General features: G+C 42.5%; 1 protein-coding gene across 7 annotated transcripts in view; it reads right to left on the bottom strand.

Annotated features, from left to right (window-relative positions):
• The window catches only part of CHRM3 (cholinergic receptor muscarinic 3), a 511025-nt gene that overhangs the window by 120047 nt on the left and 372054 nt on the right, over nt 1–18924 (bottom strand). For 5 of the 7 annotated variants that reach the window (XR_006821235.1, XR_006821236.1, XR_006821234.1 and 2 more), the window contains one exon: nt 4835–4951. The exons of the other annotated variants lie outside the window; for them this stretch is intronic. Coding sequence is in view for 1 of the 5 variants with exons in the window: in XM_046027236.1 (XP_045883192.1) it covers nt 4835–4905 (71 nt within the window). In the remaining 4 variants the exon portion in view is untranslated. The remainder of the gene's footprint in view (nt 1–4834; nt 4952–18924) is intronic. 7 annotated transcript variants of the gene reach the window in all.

Here is an 18924-nt window from a genome sequence, read left to right as displayed (position 1 = left end):
AAGTACACCCTCCCCGTGGACAGTGACCACGGCCACACTCGCCATAGGGCAGTGAGTTGTCCAAGGGCTTGCTCTGTTCACTGGACTCTTCAACTTCTTCTCTTTTAAAAATCAGTCTTCTGAGTACCATTTACAAGACCAAATACAGATTTTTATAGACACGCATGCTCACTATTATAGGCCTCCTTGCTTCTGTCCACCTACCCTGGATGGTTCTGTGGTTCTGGAATCCCTATGCCCCATCTCTTTCTCACCCCAACAGCTGCATCGGTAAGCTTCTCTCCTGTCTCTTTGACCCTCTTCCCTGAGCCCATGAGAACCTGTTTCCCTCCTCCCGCACCACCTTTGCGAATAATGAAACACAGTGTCTGCACCTAATGAAACACGGTGGGTTTTTTTCTCCTCAAGTTCTCAGAGCTGGCAGAGAAGACCCTGAGCCTTCTGTTTGGTTTGTGATCTCCCAGAGTGAAGCGACCCTTTGGACGGCCAGAGAAGTGTATCATTATCTCAGACAACAAAAAATAAAGTTGATTAGGGGCGCCTGGCTGGCTTACTTGGTTAAGCAACTGCCTTTGGCTCAGGTCATGATCCTGGAGTCCTGAGATCGAGTCCCATGTCAGGCTCCCTGCTCAGTGGGGAGTCTGCTTCTCCCACTGACCTCTCTCCTCTCATGCTCTCTCTCTCCCCCCCATTCTCTCTCTCTCTCAAATAAATAGATAAAATCTTTAAAAAATAGAAGTGATTAGAAATGCTGAGACACCAACCACAGCGTGTCTGTGGAGGCTGAAGAGGCACAGACACCCAGACGTAATCGCTGCTCACAATCCATTTGCTTCAGCATAGCTTCAGTGATGTTCCTGATGCTTTTCTGCCTGCCTGCCCCTTTCCAGAAAATCTGCCCGTCCTGACAAACTGTGGGGCAGGCCATTTTTTTCTCTTTTGAAAATTTTAAAAATTTATTTATTTGAAAGAGAGAGAGAGAGAGCATAGAGGGAGAGGGAGAGGGAAAAGTAGGCTGCCTGCTGAGCAGACCCGATGCGGGACTCGATCCCAGGACCTTGAGATCATGACCTGAGGTGAACGCGAGGCTTAACCCACTGAGCAACCCAGCCGCCCAGGCCATTTTTTTTTCTTCAGGGGAGACTCCCTGTGGATCTCTTCCTGTATTGTGTGTGTGTGTGTGTGTGTGTATGTGTGTGTGTGTGTGTGTGTGTGTGTGTATGAGATTTTACTAGTTAAAAACAATAGCCTGTGGGGGCGCCTGGGTGGCTCAGTGGATTAAGCCGCTGCCTTCGGCTCAGGTCATGATCTCAGGGTCCTGGGATCGAGCCCCGCATCGGGCTCTCTGCTCTGCAGAGAGCCTGCTTCCTCCTCTCTCTCTGCCTTCCTCTCTGCCTCCCTCTCTGCCTACTTGTGATCTCTCTCTCTCTGTCAAATAAATAAATAAAATCTTTAAAACAAAAAAAACAACAAAAAAAAAAACAATAACCTGTGAATCATTTCATTGTACATTTTTAAGAATTCTTCTCATGAAGTCACACCTTTTCTATAACTGCAGAGTAGAAGGGGATCCAAGTGTGACTTTCATGTCAGTAAAGCTGTGTTTGGAGGCACAAGCCCAGTTTTGGCTCTCCTGTGTCTGTGCTGGGCAGATAATGTCAGTAAAGCTGTGTTTGGAGGCACAAGCCCAGTTTTGGCTCTCCTGTGTCTGTGCTGGGCAGATAATGTGATTTAGGAACCGATAGTCTGCAAGAGGGCAGGGAACTCGTCTTCCATTTTTAGTTCTGCTACTAACAGCCTTGTGTTCGCCTCTGTTTAGGTTTACACAATTGCCAGGCTAAAGAAAGGGTATTTATCATAAGTAATCCTCAGAAGACTAAGGAGGAATTCTCTTAGGTAATCCTCAAAAGATTAAAATGGAACGAACTGCATATTTACTCCAGGTAGCTGGGAAGGTGCTTATTCTGGTTAATAACAGTAAAAATATGTGCACTAGGGGCGCCTGGGTGGCTCAGTTGTTTAAGCATCTGCCTTCGGCTTAGATCATGATCCTGGGGTTTTGGGATTGAGCCTCATGTCAGGCTCCTGCTCAGTGGGGAGCCTGCTTCTCCCTCTCCCTCTGCTGCTCCCCCTGCTTGTGTTCTCTCACTCTAACAAATAAATAAATAAAATCTTGAAAAAAAAATATATGCCCTATTTCCTATTGCTTACATACTGTGCCTTGACTGGCTAATCTTCAGAAGAACTTTCTCCTTCTCCTGAGCATACAGATGACATTCTCTAGCCTCCTTCCTGATGTGGTAGGGTCTGGGTGCTACCAGCAGACATGGGCAGAAGTAATGTGTACCACTGCAAGCCTTGCACACGGCGTGCTCCTATGACCAGTTGCCTGTGTTCCCTCTCTCTTCCAAATGGCTGCAGAGGAGGCACTCTATCTGAACACAGTGGAGCCAGAGGAGGGAATGAGCACCAAACTACTGCTCAAAGAAGAGACACTTGGCCAAGCAAACCCAAAGTAGACTCTTGCATAAACCAAATATAAACTAGTACCGGTTCGTTCGTTCATTCGTCCTTCCTTCCTTCCTTCCTTCTTTAGTTTGTTAAAAGGTAATTTTCATTTCCTTGATGGACATGAATTGCATCTTAATTTTCAGGTCTTTAAATTTTTATTTGTTTTTTAATATTTTAATTCCAGTGCAATTAAGATGTAGTGTTATACTAGCTTCAGGTGAACAATAGAGTGACTCAACAATCCCATGTATTACTCAGTGTTCATCACTACAAGTACGCTCTGCCATCCCCTCACCTATTTCACACATGCCCCCACCTAGAATCAGATTGGGGTTTGCCTCTCTCTCTCTCTTTTTTCCCCTTCATTCATTTGTTTTGTTTCTTAAATTCCACAGATGAGTAAAATCATATGGCATTTGTCTTTCTCTGGCTTATTTCGGTTAGCATTATGCACTCTATGGCAAAATTTCATTCTTTTGGGGCTGAATAATATTCCATGCATCCCACATCTTCTTTATCCATTCATCTATTGACGGACACTTGGGGCTGTTTCCACAGTTTGGCTATTATAAATAATGCTGTAATAAACGTGGGGTGAATATCCCTTGAAACTAGTGTTTTTGTATTCTTTGCGTAAATACCCAGGTGTGTGATTCCTGGAGTGTAGGGTAGTTTTGTTTTTAATCTTTTTAGGAATCTCCATACTGTCTGTCCCCGTGGCTGTACCAGTTTGCGTTCCCACCAACAGTGCATGAGTTTCCCCTTTCTCTACATCCTCGCCAGCAGTTTTTGATTCTAACCTTTCTAACAAGTGTGATGTGATATCTCATTGTGGTTTTGATTTGCATTTCCCTGACGATGAATAATGTTGAGCATCCTTTCTTGACTTCAAGTTATATTACAATGCTTTAGTAATCAAAACAATATGATAATTGGCACAAAAATAGACACAAAGATCAGTGGGGCAGAGTAGAAAGACCAGAAAGAAACCCAGTTATATGATCAATTAATCTTTGACAAGGAGGAAGAATATACAATGGGAACAAAATAGTCTCTTTAGCAAATGGTGTTGGGAAAACTGGACAGCTTTCTTTCTTTCTTATACCATAAATTTACGTGGTAAATTTTTTCTTAAAAAAATAAATTCAGGGTGCCTGGGTGGCTCAATGGGTTAAAGCCTCTGCCTTCGGCTCAGGTCATGATCCCAGGGTCCTGGGATCGAGCCCCACATAGGGCTCTCTGTTCAGCAGGGAGCCTGCTTCCCCCTCTCTCTCTGCCTGCCTCTCTGCCTACTTGGATCTCTCTGTCAAATAAATAAATAAAATCTTAAAAAAAATAAATTCAAAATGTATTAGTTCCTAAATATGAGACCAGAAACCATAAAAATCACAGAAAAGAGCACAGGCAATAATTTCTCTGACATCGACCACAACATCTTTCTAGATATGTACCCTGAGGCTAAGGAAAAGAAAGAAAGCAAAAATAAACTTTTGGGACTACATCAAAACAAAAAGCTTCTGCATAGTGTAGGGAACAAACAGCAAAACTAAAAGGCAGCCTACAGAATGGGAGAAGATATTTGCAAATGACATGTCCAATAAACGGTTAGTATCCAAATTATATAAAGAGCTTAGATAACTCAACACCAAAAACCATATCATCCAATTAAAAAAATGGGCAGGAGACATGAATGACATTTCTTCAAAGAAAATGTATAGATGGTCAACAAGCTAATATTGTTTTACTCTACTGAGGTTTTGGAGTTTATCAATTATATTAGCTAGAACTGCCATAATTAATACATATTCAATATCCTTTCAAAGAATTAAAATAGCATAAAATATACTCTAAAATTGAATGAAATTTCATCCTTCTTTGGTGTTTTAACATACTCTGCATAGTCTTTCATTCAGGATCATCCAAATAAAAAACATTAAAAAAGTGTAGTTTCTACAGCTCAGTGGTTGTCTGATTTCCCAATATTAAAATATTGGCCCTACTTGGGATTCAGAGGAAGAAAAATATTTAATTATTCAATCTAAGAATTACAATAAAAATGGCAACTATTCTCATTTACAATGTAGTTTATATATCTAAATATATTTATATGTAAATATATATGTTCTATATTTGTAGCATATAAATACAGAACATATTTTATATGTAAAATATTTTTACACATATTGGCACATTTAATCCCCCAAATATTCTTTGAGACACCCAGTATTAACTTTACACATTAGAAGCCACAGTTGTAAGGTGTCTTGTCACTTACCTAAGGTCGCACAGGCTTGTCAGTGACAGAGCTGGAATTTGAACTCACTTGTGCTGATGCTCATGTTCAGGCTCATGAAAAGATGAGTCAGAGAGAGTTGTTCCCACATCCTCTTGCATGGGCCAGAATGATCACAGAGTCTGGGCTGTGTTTCACTCCACTGACCTATCTCAAGATCACAAAGACCTCTGAGTTGCCCAATCTGATGACCCTCTCTGGATCACTCCTGCCACCAGAAGCTCTGGTCTTGGCTTCTAAGACTTGATTCTCTCCGGGTGAGTTCCACTCCTAACAAGCTTCTCTCAAGCTTCTCCACAGCGTCTGCTATACCTGTCCTGTGAAGTTCTCACTCCACTTGTGGGTGGAATTTCCTCCACTGCTTGCACCCTCCTTGCTGGTACCAGCCGCCCTGAGGCAGAACCTCTTGTCTCTTCACAGCCCTTCAGCTGCCTGGTGACTACACCACAACATGATGACTCTGGCATTTCAGACTCTAGAGATCCAACATCTAAACTCACGGTCTTTCCTTTTCCACTGGTCTTGGTGCGTTCCCTATCTGAATTGGTATCATTGACCTATTTGAAACAGCCAATAGCCTACATGTGAACCTTCTCCTGGCCTTCTCCCAGGGTAATAGCCGTCGCCCACTAATGAGTCCTCCTGCCTCTGTCTGGGTCTTCTGCTCACCACCTCCACAGTCAAGCCAGAGTGCTCTTTCTCAAAGACACACCTTGTCACTGAGTTTGCTTCCATTTTGTCCTTTAATAGCTCTCTAGGACATCAGACTCCCTGGTTTAGCTACGAGATTTTCCACAACCTGGCATCCTGCTCACCAAACTCCTACACTCTGCTCACTCGGTTCTTGCCCAGCCTTCCAAGGCAGCGCTGTGTGGACTCCTCCGGCTGGTGGACACCACAGCGCTGTGTGTTTTGCCTCATCACAGTATCTACCCACAGGAATGTTGTGGGGATTAAATGAGGTAACATACGTCAAGTGTTTAGAACGGTACTTGACACATGGTACTCAAAAGTGTTGGTGAGAGTTATGATTTGCTTTTGCCTCACTAGCCTCAGCCAGTGGACAGAAAATGTGAATTTACTGAGCTACATACAACTGGGGGAGGAAGTGTTCTTACTGTGCATTTAAGAAATACAACTAAACCAGACTGCATCTTGATTAAAGCGACAACCAGTCTTCCAGAAATGAAATTGACATTGGCAGAATTACAGGCTGATGCGATTGCAGGGGAAACAGAAGAGGGGTTCAAAGTGCAGCTGATGAATCCCTTCATGATTACTGTGGTAGACTCTCGAACAACACGGGTTTGAACCACATGGCCCACTTATATAATGAATTTTTTTTCAGTAAATATGGGACAGTACTGTGAATATATTTTCTCTTCCTTATAATTATGACTTATTAATGAATATTAATTAACAACACGTTCTTTTTCTCTAGCTTACAATATTGGAAGAATACAGTATAAAATACACATAACATATGGGTGCCTGGGTGGCTCAGTTGGTTAAACATCTACCTTTGGTTCAGGGTTGGGGGATCGAGCCCTGTGCCCGACTCCCTGCTCAGCCGGGAGTCTGCCTCTCCCTCTGCCCCTCTCTCCTGCTTGTCCTTTCTCTCTCTCTCTCTCTCTCTCAAATAAATAAATAAAATCTTAAAAAAGTACACATAACATACAAAATATGTATTAATTGACTGTCCTTGTTATTAGCAAGGATTACAGCCAATAGTAGGCTATCAGTTGTTAAGTTTTGGGGGAGTCCAAAGTCGTACTGTGCAGAATGTCAACTGTTCTTGGGTTGGTGCCCCAACCCCTGTGACGTTCAAGGGTTGCCTGTGTACTCAAACAAGTCACCTGAGATAATGTATTTAAAATATCAGATTTGTTGATACCGTGAAAGCCCGTGGACCCGCAAGTGCACACACAAGCACACTTGACAGGATTTCTTAAAACATAATTGTACCGAAAGAGACTATTTCCCTGCCTTGCAGAGGAAAGGCTCGCAAGTGCCCAAATAGGAAGGATCTGCAAAGTAAATCTCTCCATGAAGATGAAAATAAAAACCATAACCCACTGGCGATGGTGGCTTCCGTAGTCGAGTCCCCATTTTTTGGTGAAGGAGCTGACCCTTGTCAGTCTCTGGTGATACATGTGGGATCAGGAGAAATCAACATCCAAGGCAGAAACCAGCTGAGAAGAACATGGAATATCAAGATCATAAGAAGTTAGATCGTAAAAGAAAGAGGAAGGAACAAGGGAAGGAAGGAAGAAAGGGCGAGAAAGAAGTATCACACCAAAAGAAGAGAAAAGAAAAAAGGCAAACAAGGACCAGGAGACTCAGGGACACAGAGAAGTCACTAAGGCTGGAAGAGAAGAGAACCAGCCATCTATGTGGTCTCCAGGAAGGTAGGCAGAAAGCCAGGGGCTTAAGTGCTTTATTTTTCTATGTTCATGCCCTCGAATGCTCATCTCAACTAAATTCTAAAATCCTTTTAAAATAATACAGCCTTCATAGCTCAGATTTTAACGTCAAGAAGCCAAATAGCCAGGTTTTATAAGGTTTCCCCATCCCACTAATGTCGCCCGAACTATACTAAGGAGATACCCCTACATGAAGTCACGGGGGGGTTCATCTATAGTAGTGGGTCACTGGGATGACGGCCTCGAGTTGTGTGGCTTTATAAGGGAAATGACTGTGCTGCAGAGACTGAAAGGCTTTCCTCTGCCTCCCTGGGTTCTGTTTATTCTGAGACCCTCAAATCGTGCGGCAGGAGCCATAGCCTTGCCGAGAGGTTGCAAAGCTGGCACGCGGGTGGTGGAGATATCGCCAAGTCAGCAAACTGCCAGATGGCAAATTGGAAGGCAAGCAAGGGAACGGAGGACACAATGGGGATGCTGGACAACTCTAGGACACGACGTCGTTTGGTTTTAATTAACAATTTGGTATGCAAATCTAGTAAGCAACAGAAGGAGAAAAAGACTGAACCCAAATCACTGAAAACCGGAGCTGGGAGAGACATTAAAAATAACGTAGTTCCCCCCCACCCAAATATTTATCAAGGGAGGAGACACATGTCACATGACTTGTGTAAGGCCTTGCTGCTGACAAGTTAATTCGGTCCCTAAACATATAAGCAAATCAAAACAAACAAGCCCATACGTAGAGATTGCTTAGGATTAGTAGGTGATCACGCTGAACATAAAGACAGGAAAAACAGTCCCCTTGACCTTCTGACAAATGACGAGAAGAAAATATTCACCCTCCCTCCTGGAAGGAATAAGAGTGGGAATGGACCCACAGTCAGAGACCTCACCTTTCTGACACTATAAGTGACTCTCCTTTAAGGATAGGGCTTTTTATGGGCATGGCAAGTGTTTATAATCAGGGAAGGAAAAGTTGGACAAAAAAGGCCAAAATGAATAGGATCTGGCATCCCCCATAATTGTGGCTCTAAGGAGAGGAATGACAGGCTCGTGCGTGGGTCATGTCCAAGTCATTTCTGAATCAAATCCAAATCCTGTAGCTGCTATCAGGAAAACACTGTGTGCGAACCGAGCGGCCCACAATCGTCACCTTGCAACAAGGGACGCACGGGCCCATGGCGATCCTTCCAGAATCCTCCTTGTTGGTAAAAGGCCAGATAGAGGCGGTGGAGATTGGGAAGGGCAGGGGGGCCTGAGAAGCTTGTCTAAATTCTCGTCTGCCAAGACGAGTGTGTAAGAGGAGCTGATGCAAGTCTGTAGATCAGAAAGGCGTGGGCAGGCGAGACATGGGACTTCAGAGCCAGATGCTGTTAAAACCTGCCATTGTGGAGAGGCTGTGGAGGTGATGCCTGGGAGACGTCAGAGGTAAACTGAGGATAAATAAACGTACCACTTAACTGTCTATAGTAAACTTCTATCACTCATGACTTCAACAACCAGTAAAAGCTGAAAATACAGAGAATTCCACAGGGTGGTTTACGTCATAGCAGGTCTCATAGATCCGTTTTATGTTTTGAGACTAGATCCCGAACATGCTGGGAAGTAGACTATTCTGAGAGGATAACCCTATACTTTTGAGTTTAAGGATATGGTCTTGCTGAATGTGCCCTAGTGAAGCAGAATACTGGGGTGGGTGGTCAAGGGTCACACCCAGCTCCGTGCTTCTTAGGTTCCCCTGAAGGAAAGAAGTTGGCATATCCTATGGGTGTCCAGAAAGGCAACCTCTCGGTGATCTGAAGGATTCAAGTTCATTGCTACTGTCTTTCCTAAATCCCAGAATACAGCCAGCTCTCTACCACAAGTGGTTTCCTTGGTTTCTTGGGTGCTGAATTGATGTCTGAAGGGCAGAGATCACTGCCAGCCTCCAGCACGTATGCTCAAGGAACAGAAGCCTGTGTATTTTCCACCTTCGTGCACCACCCCTCTCCCCAGTCCTTTACACCAAACTTGTATGCCTTTTCCAAATTTGGAGCTTACTGTTTACCAACTTAACGGTGCTATATTTAATGTTTCACCTGCCTGAAGTCTTCCCTGCAATTCAGTTGATTCCAACTATCCCACTGCAAACAGAACAATCCGGGAACAGAGTTTTACGGAATGATGTTCGCTTCCTTGTTACTTGTAATGTTAATGACTGATATAATTAAACATCTGTCTCATTGCATTATTAAAGCAATCCATATATATTTTTTCCAATCATCGTGCCTTGAAACATTTTGTCAGACGTCGTTCTGAAATCAAGACGCTCTCATTCGAAATCAAGATGGACAAGGTTTCAAGGTTTTCCTTTACCCGTCTCTTCTATTACGTAGATGCTGGTGTTGCTGGGGCTTGACTTTCTTTTGGTGGGCTCTTGTTTATCCCTCTTCTGTTTATCCGTTATTCACAACCATCTGTTTAATAACCTTTTCTAGAATACAAATAGTACAGTGCATAATAGAGACAGCTGAAAAGCTCTGATTGAGATAGAGAATGAGCTCTCCGGCTCCTGGGTGAAGGCTGTAGTATTTCGCATGGCACTGTATGGGCAGTCCCCTGGCAGGGACTCTGTTAGTAGATCCTTTTCTGGGGCAGAGTCCTTCTTTCCAGGCCTTCCCTTTGTTCTTTTTCCTCCCTTGCTTTCTTGAAATTGTGTGAAAGGCTTATTATCTGCCCCGGGGCTGGGAGGAAGGGAGATATACAGCGTGACACCTAGTTCTGAGTAACAATGTTCAGAGAGATAAGAGTATATTGAGCAATCCTTTATATTATTACCTCCTTAATAACGGGCAATAATTTTACTTAAGACACTTTTTTTTTTTTTTTTAAAGAGACAGAGCGCGAGTGAACGGCGGTGGGGGAGAGGTGGGAGGGGCAGAGGGAGAGAGAGGATCTTTTTTTTTTTTTTTTAAGATTTTATTTATTTACCTGACAGGGAAAGAGATCACAAGTAGGCAGAGAAGCTGAGCGGAGAGCCCAATGTGGGGCTTGATCCCAGGACCCTGAGATCATGACCTGAGCTGAAGGCAGAGGCTTAATGCACTGAGCCACCCAGGCACCCCAAGAGAGGGAGAATCTTAAGCAGGCTCCATGCTCAGCGATGACACAGGGCTTGATTTCATGACCCTGAGATCAAGACCTGCGCTGAGATCAAAAGTTGGATACTTAACTGACTGAGCCATCCAGAAAGCCCCAAGAGATTTTTGTTTTAGATACTGTTTGAAGGACTTTAAAATCACTAACTCATGTACTCTTTTGTAACAACTTTATAAGGTAGAAATTATTGTTATCCCCATTTTACAGATGAGAATACTGAGGCATAAACACAGGTTGTCTGGCTCCATGGTCTCTGCTTTCAGCCACTCTACTATGCTGCTATAGAGGGAAGAGGAGAAATATCCAGAGGCCAATCATCACCTGATGCCTTTTACAATAGAGACAATGCAAACAAAATGAATGGGGAAACAAACAAGCACACAAAGTAAACAAGCACACAAGCAAATAAACAAGCACACACAGTTTTGTGCAAAACTGATCAGACTTCTGGAACTATAACATGCATACAACATGTATGCTAGGACATGAAGTCTACAAATACCTCTGCAAGTTAAAAAGCCTCTTAGGGCTGAGAAGCTACAACAGGGGGGGCGCCTGGGTGGCTCAGTGGGTTAAAGCCTCTGCCTTCGGCTCAGGTCATGATCCCAGGATCTTGGGATCGAACCCCGCATGCATCGGGCCTTCTGCTCCATGGGGAGCCTGCTTCCTCCTCTCTCTCTGCCTAGTTGTGATTTCTCTCTGTCAAATAAATAAAATATTAAAAAAAAAAAAGAAGCTACAACAGGGCACCCTCGCTAGGTCAATATTTCCTACAGATTTTCCTTCTTATACACTCACCTGTATTTCATGAGCCCCCCTCCCCCGCCCCCTTTCTGCGCTCACTAACAGCAGCAGCATTAAACCTCAGGCTGCTTCTCAAATTCTGCTCTGGGATAATCTAGTTCTCCTCTCCATTTTTCACGGATAATACTATGAGTGTTGCAATATGCCGCACGTTTATTCGTCCCACAACATGATCTAGTCCACGATTAGTTGTTTACAACAGCTCATTACAACACCCCATGCTTTCTTCCACCTGAAACCAGAAAACAGAAATCTTGAGCAAAGTGCTTCAGGTATTGCCATGGTTACACAGCTGGCGGAGGGTGGGGCGGGGGGGGGGCGTAGGGAGGGTGGTAAGGGGAACGACTGCAATGGGGACTTTGTGCAGACATCTGCGAAGTTCTAGGTACAAGCCAAAATCGAATTGAATTTTCTGTTTAAGGAGATTTGGGACACTTCTTCATTCATACTATGAAAGATAATATGTGTTTTTAAGCCTTTTTGTCGTAGCAGAATTCTTTTGGGTAAGGTTTGAAAGTTGCAAAAATCCCTCCCATCTGGGTAGAAATCTTAAATGTTTTCATAGATAGACCTTCATCTTCTAGAAAGCTGACTGTCTTACACAGAAAAAGAGTACCTGGAGTTTCCCAAATAAGTACTTTTCAGAGACTGATATTTAATTGTGCAAGGCTGAGGTTCAAATATGCTTGGAGAAGTACATAGGAAAAATTTCAAGCTTCAAACTCCTTCTTGAATAATAAATATAAAAGTGTTACTGGATTATTAATGTGGATGTCAAAGATAAAGTTATTGTTTGATATTTTAGCAATTTGCAAAACTGATCTAAATTCTTTTTTTAACTCACCTAGAGAAGTCAAATAAACTTTCAGGCCATGATCCCAAATTGGAACAGACAAAGGAGGCTGTCAGATAAGGAAGAAATATCAAATAGTAGTTACTGCCAAGTTTCAATTCAGTAGAGCTCCAAAAGGACAGAATTCATATGAAGAATACATGTGAGGTTTTTGGCTTTTACTTTCAGATCGCTTTTACTTTCAGATCCCCCCCCTCTTTTTTTTTTTTTTGTGCCATGAAGCTTGATTCTCTCTCCAATGACAGGAAGGATTCCAGAACTATTGCACACTCAGATTTAAGGAATCCATTTCCCTTTCCCCAAATCCCTCCCTCTCTGCACCCCAGAGCAGCTATCAGGAAATGCCTGAGTGGTACACGGCGTCCTTTTTTTCTGTGAAGGGAAAGCCTTCCTGATCCTTTTTATCAGTAGGAATGTCTGATCAGGCAGGGATCAGATAATTCCCATTTCTAAATTGGGGGACTTCACCCACATCCTTCTAGGAGCCAATGCAACCCCAGATTTTGGAGAAAGCTGCTGGCTGGAAAGTATGGGTGGAGATCCGCGGAAGGTCAGCACTATTCTGAAACAGGATGCAATCCTCAGCCTCCTATTTTATGTAATTTATGTCTGTCATTGTTGGTGAACAAAACACTCGATTTTAAACCAAGTATGTCATCCAAGAACTTCAGATTCAAAAGAAATTTTATTTTGTATGGGTCCCTAAATTAAATGTTCTTTTTCTATGTCTTGATTGTACAAATCTTTCTTTTCTCCACATTGAAACAATATTCGGCTTTCATGATTAAACAACACAGGAACTTCTATGTGTTGTAAACACCTCACTCCTCTCTTTAAACAAGACTGTTGCCTGGGAATCCCTACTTTGACTGAACACTTTAAAAAAGCACCTAATTTATATCCAACCAGACACAGCCATGGCCATACAAAGAACAATGACACCAGTGGGCTCAAATGGAGACTGAAAGTCAAAGGCACGGAAGAATCTATGAAGATCCTTCCCTGAACCCAGAGCAACAGCGAAACACCCTGGTATTGTTGGCATGCCAACCATGGTGCTCACAATGCTGGGCTTGAGGACAGCCATCTTGATTCTGTCCTCACAATAATCCCATGAGATATATGGTGTTTTTCTCCTATTTTGTAGCTAGGACAAAAAGTACAGAGAAGTTAAGTAATTATCTCAGGTTCCCATAGCTGTAAATAGTGGAACTAGAACTCTGTCTAACCTTGAATTTCATGATTTTTTTCCCCTCGTATATTGAGGTCCAGTCACCTGCTAGCTGGGTAACAGTAATTGACACTGGCACAGACAATCATCCTTCCTCCTCCTTCCATCCTAAAAAAGTCCTTATGTCTCGAGGTAACAAGTAGAGAATTCTTTTAAAAAAGGGAGGCCATGCTCATTCTCCCAAGTCTAGGGGTTGAATCGTGATTGGTCTAAACTAGTCATCATCATTTCATTTCCCTTGACTAATGACTGATAGCTGAGTGGCCATGGGTAAGGGGCCAATGAAATGTAAGGGAAAGAGTGCTAGTTAAGACTTCTCTTTCAGAATTTGAAGACCAAGAACAGAGTACTTTTGCTCCTATTCTTTAATTTCTGCCTCAAATATGGACATGATTCTCGGTGGTGCCGAGCCAGCCCACAACGATGAAGCAACAAGAATGGGATGGAAGCCAATGTGCTAAGAAATAGTAAATGTAAAGATGAGGGGTGCCTGGGTGGCTCAGTCATTAAGTGTCTGCCTTTGGCTCAGGTCATTATCCCAGCGCCCTGGGAACGAGCCCTCCATCGGGCTCTCTGGTCAGCGGGAAGCCTGCTTCTCCTTCTCCTACTCCCCCTGCTTGTGTTCCCTCTCTTGCTGTGTCTCTGTCAAATAAATAAAATCTTTAAAAAAAAGTTTAAAGATGAAAAAGGGCATTTGCCCCTGATGCCAGCATTGAGGTCATTAAAAATCCACACCTGCCTTCCTATAGACTTCATATTTGAGACAAGTAAGCACTCATTATCTAGTCCATTAATAGGGTATTCTATTACTACAGCTGAATTCATTCACTGTGAATATAGCTATAAATCAACATCTCAGACTGGGCTATTCGACTTACAATGTTTGTGCTGGCTACTTAGATAATGCTGAAAACACCTGAGTCCACAAACAAGAAGGCAGAACCACACGTGCACCCTCCTCCTACAGATCATTAATGAATAAGCCTTTTCTATATGGGGATATTTAAAATATTTTTCCATATGAGTCTCTGTTGTAGACTTCACCGAACATTTTTAAATTTCAGTGTAAAAATCTCCCCATCGTAACCTTAAGATTCTTAAAATATTTCCTTAAATAGAAGTCTCCATGGGCGTAGGTTTAATGAGTCTTTACTTTGTGCTTAGCTCTGTGCTGAGTATGGAAAATCAGAAATGACAAGACAGTAGGCCGCCTGAAGAAACCCAGTCTATCGGGACATGAAAATGGAAACAGTTACAAATTAAAATGTTGGGGGCAACTTTTGCCCCTTTTTTTTCCCGTATTTTTCCCTTTGTTGGGAAAGATACGAGAGAGGAAAAAGAAAGGGACATCTAGCTAGGGCGGTGACGGATAGGAATTAGAGCACTCACCTGTCTTGCACTATAAAACTGCCCTCCCCCGCCCCCCTGAGCAGGAAGGTGGAGCAGGAGAAGCCAATTAGGAGCCGACTAGAGAGAAAGGAAAGCATCATGTGTGCAGAGAGGTAGTCACAAAAAACGGCCCAGTGTGCTGTGGGGAGGAAGGGGGCTTGCAGAGCAGGCAGAGTGATTCGAGATGAGACCAGAGCAGGTGCCGGGGCAGATCATGATAAACTGCTTACAGTTTATCCTATAGACAATGCAAAACAACATAAGGTCTTTTACTGATGGAGAGATAGGCTCAGATTTCAGATGATTCATTATTTCAGTATTTTTCTGTAAGGTAAATATAAATACATAGCCAGGTGGAAGTTTAAACAATACAGAAGTATACAAAAATGGAGGATTTCCTTGCCTTCCTACCTATCCTCTCTCAGAAGAGCTCCTAGTAATATTTGGTGTGTATTCTTCTGGATTTTTCTTTTTTGTGCATACTGTACCATCTATTTTATCTATTTATTCCTTTGCTTGCATCTGTCTCTGTCTCCCTGTATCCGTCTCTATATGTGTATATCTCTCTCTATATATAGATAGATATAGATAGATATGGATATAGGTATATAGGTATATATACACAAAGATAAATATAGACATTTATCTTTCTAACAAAGATAGAAACACAAAGAAAGATAAAATGAAAAATATAGGATATATTAGTAGCATACAATTTTGCCCAAGAGTATATTGTTGATATCCTTCCCTGCCAGCACATGCAGATTTATCTCATTAATTTTTTTTAAAGATTTTATTTATTTATTTGAGAGAGAGAGAGAGAAAGTGTGAGAGAGAGCATGAGAGGGGAGAAGGTCAGAGGGAGAAGCAGACTCCCCGTGGATCTGTGAGCCTGATGTAGGACTCGATCCCGGGACTCCAGGATCATGACATGAGCTGAAGGCAGTTGCTTAACCAACTGGGCCACCCAGGCACCCTTATCTTATTATTCTTTTTTTTTTTTTTTAAAGATTTTATTTATTTATTTGACAGACAGAGATCACAAGTAGACAGAGAGGCAGGCAGAGAGAGAGGAAGGGAAGCAGGCTCCCTGTTGAGCAGAGAGCCCGATGTGGGGCTCGATCCCAGGACCCTGAGATCATGACCTGAGCCGAAGGCAGAGGCTTTAACCCACTGAGCCACCCAGGCGCCCCTCTTATTATTCTTAATATACATCTGTAATCTACACCAGGGGTTGGCAACCTTCAGGCCTAGGGGCCAAATCAGCATGTCTCTGTTTTTGCAAATAAAGTTTTATTGGAACACAGCCATGCTCATTTTTTTATGTATCATCTTTGGCCACTTCTTTTTGTTTTTTCATTAAGATTTTATTATTTATTTGCTTTAGAGAAAGAGAGAGAGCGAGCATGCGTGAGTCCACACAAGGGAGGGGCAGAGTGAGAGAGAAAATCCTAAGCAGATTCCATGCCAATCACAGACCCCGACATGGGGCTAGATCCCACCATCCCAAGATCATGACCTGAGCTGAAACCAATAGTCAGAGGCTTAACCAACTGAGCAACCCAAAGGTGCCCATCATTGTGGTTGCTTTCTTGATGTAAGGGCAGAGTTGAGTAATCATGGCAGAGATCATATAGCATGAAACCCCTAAAATATGACTATTTAGCTCTTTACAGAAAAAGTTTGCTGACTTCTGGTATAGTAGGTAGGCATTAGAAAAAATGTCATTTTTTCCATATTGACAGACACTTAAGTCACTCAATTGTTTTGTCACAAATAAAATGGTAACAAATGTTTTGATACATACATCCATATCCTTGTAAGTGAGAGGAATCTTCTAGAAGTGGATTTGCTATATGAACAGATTATCTTTAAGTTTTTTTTGTTTTGTTTTCTTTTTTGGGAAAAAAAATCCTGGCAACAGTGTGGAGGAGAGTCTGAGTAAGGAATCTTAGGGCAAATGGATCAGTTAGGAGGCTGTTCTTATCATCTAGGCCAGAGATGAGGAAGACCCGAAGTTGAGAATGGGCAGAAGTTTTAGCCATTATCATTTGTTTCCATGAATTTTTTCAATTCTTCTTTAATTTCCTGGTTGACCCATTCATTCTTTAGAAGGATGCTGTTTAGTCTCCATGTATTTGGGTTCTTTCCAGCTTTCCTCTTGTGATTGAGTTCTAGCTTCAGAGCATTGTGGCTAAAATTAACAAGTCAGGAAATGACAGATGCTGGCGAGGATGTGGAGAAAGGGGAACCCTCCTCCACTGTTGGTGGGAATGCAAGCTGGTGCAACCACTCTGGAAAACAGCATGGAGGTTCCTCAAAATGTTGAAAATAGAACTACCCTATGACCCAGCAATTGCACTACTGGGTATTTACCCTAAAGATACAAACATAGTGATCCGAAGGGGCACGTGTACCCAAATGTTTATAGCAGCAATGTCTACAATAGCCAAACTATGGAAAGAACCTAGATGTCCATCAACAGATGAATGGATAAAGAAGATGTGGTATATATACACAATGGAATACTATGCAGCCATCAAAAGAAATGAAATCTTGCCATTTGCGACGACGTGGATGGAACTAGAGCGTATCATGCTTAGTGAAATAAGTCAATCAGAGAAAGACAACTATCATATGATCTCCCTGATATGAGGACATGGAGAAGCAACATGGGGGGTTAGGGGGATAGGAGAAGAATAAATGAAACAAGATGGGATTGGGAGGGAGACAAACCATAAATGACTCTTAATCTCACAAAACAAACTGGGGTTTGCTGGGGGGAGGTGGGACTGGGAGACGGGGAGGGGGCTATGGACATTGGGGAGGGGAGGCGAGCCATAAGAGACTATGGACTCTGAAAAACAACCTGAGGGTTTTGAAGGGTCAGGGGTGGGAGGTTGGGGGAACAGGTGGTGGGTAATAGGGACGGCACGTTTTGCATGGAGCACTGGGTGTTGTGCAAAAACAATGAATACTGTTACGCTGAAAAAAATAAATAAAATGGAATTTAGAGAATGGGCAGAAGTGTTAGAACTGAAGGAAGAAATACCAAGAAAGCCACACTGGATAAAGTCAAGATTGAAGGGGTGTTGTAAGTGCTTCTGGGTTTAAAATGCTCCTGAAATCACAAGGTGGGTAACTCCCCCCTTGAGAAGAAGAATAAACACCAACAGAAATGTAAAGTTAAGGTAATATATTTTCCTGAACACCACTTTCATGACACAGCCATGTGAAACTCACACAGGCACTTTCATTTTGTGATAAGCAAGACTGTGAATTAAGATTTGTGATGCTTTGTTTTACCAAAGTCAGCTATTTAAACCCAACAGTTCCCTGTGTGGCCATCAAAATCCTGTGTCTTTCCACCGGTCCCCTAGGCAGCCATCTTCATTATGATGCTTTCCCTCATCCACGGAAAGGTGGGTAACACACACCTGAGGCTAACATCCCTGAATCCCTCAAATTGAGATTACTGAGATGTTTATTCGCCCTTTTCTGCATCACATTTTCATAGGAAATCACGTATTTCCTGTGTATATCCTCACACAAATGAAACATACTTTCGTATTTTGTTAAAATTATTTCTTTCACTTCATGACCATTTTTCACAAAGAAATTTTCCATGTCACAGGCATTACTGATTACGCTCAGATCACTAGTGGGCTACGAAGTCATATGGATACAGACAGACACTGGTAATGTGTAGGTTCACCCACAGCCTTTGGAACCATTCGGATCTAGGCAGCCACGAACTTTCATTGAATTTGGGAGCAACCACACATGACCAAAATAGAAATTACTAAATCTGAAAATGCCATGGGGGTCAGTTGTACCTTCCAAGCATGTTCAACATGTTTTAATACAGAGCTTTTGTGACTATTAAACTAGAATGCTCTAAAATCTAAAAAGCACTTAAAAAAAATTTTTTTTTTTTAAATCAAAAAGCACTTTAAAAAATGAGTTCATACTGGGGTGCCTGGGTGGCTCAGTCTTTTAGCATCTGCCTTGGGCTCAGGTCATGATCCCAGGATCCTGGGATTGAGTCCCGCATTGGGCCCCCTGCTTGGAGGGAAACCTGCTTCTCCCTCTCCCACTCCCCCTGCTTGTGTTCCTTCTTTCACTGTGTCTCTCTCTCTGTCAAATAAATGAATAAAATCTTTAAAAAAAATGAGGTGATACCACATTTGAGGTTTGTTTGCTGTTTATCATTGCTATTTTTAAGAGAAAAGGAGTTGCCGTAACAGACAGAATCTGACCAAAAGAAAGCTAAATGTCCAAA

This window comes from Meles meles, chromosome 13, assembly GCF_922984935.1.
Source record: "Meles meles chromosome 13, mMelMel3.1 paternal haplotype, whole genome shotgun sequence".
Lineage (NCBI taxonomy): Eukaryota > Metazoa > Chordata > Mammalia > Carnivora > Mustelidae > Meles > Meles meles.
Note: the sequence above shows the minus strand (reverse complement) of the source record. Positions and strands in the feature narration are given on the sequence as shown.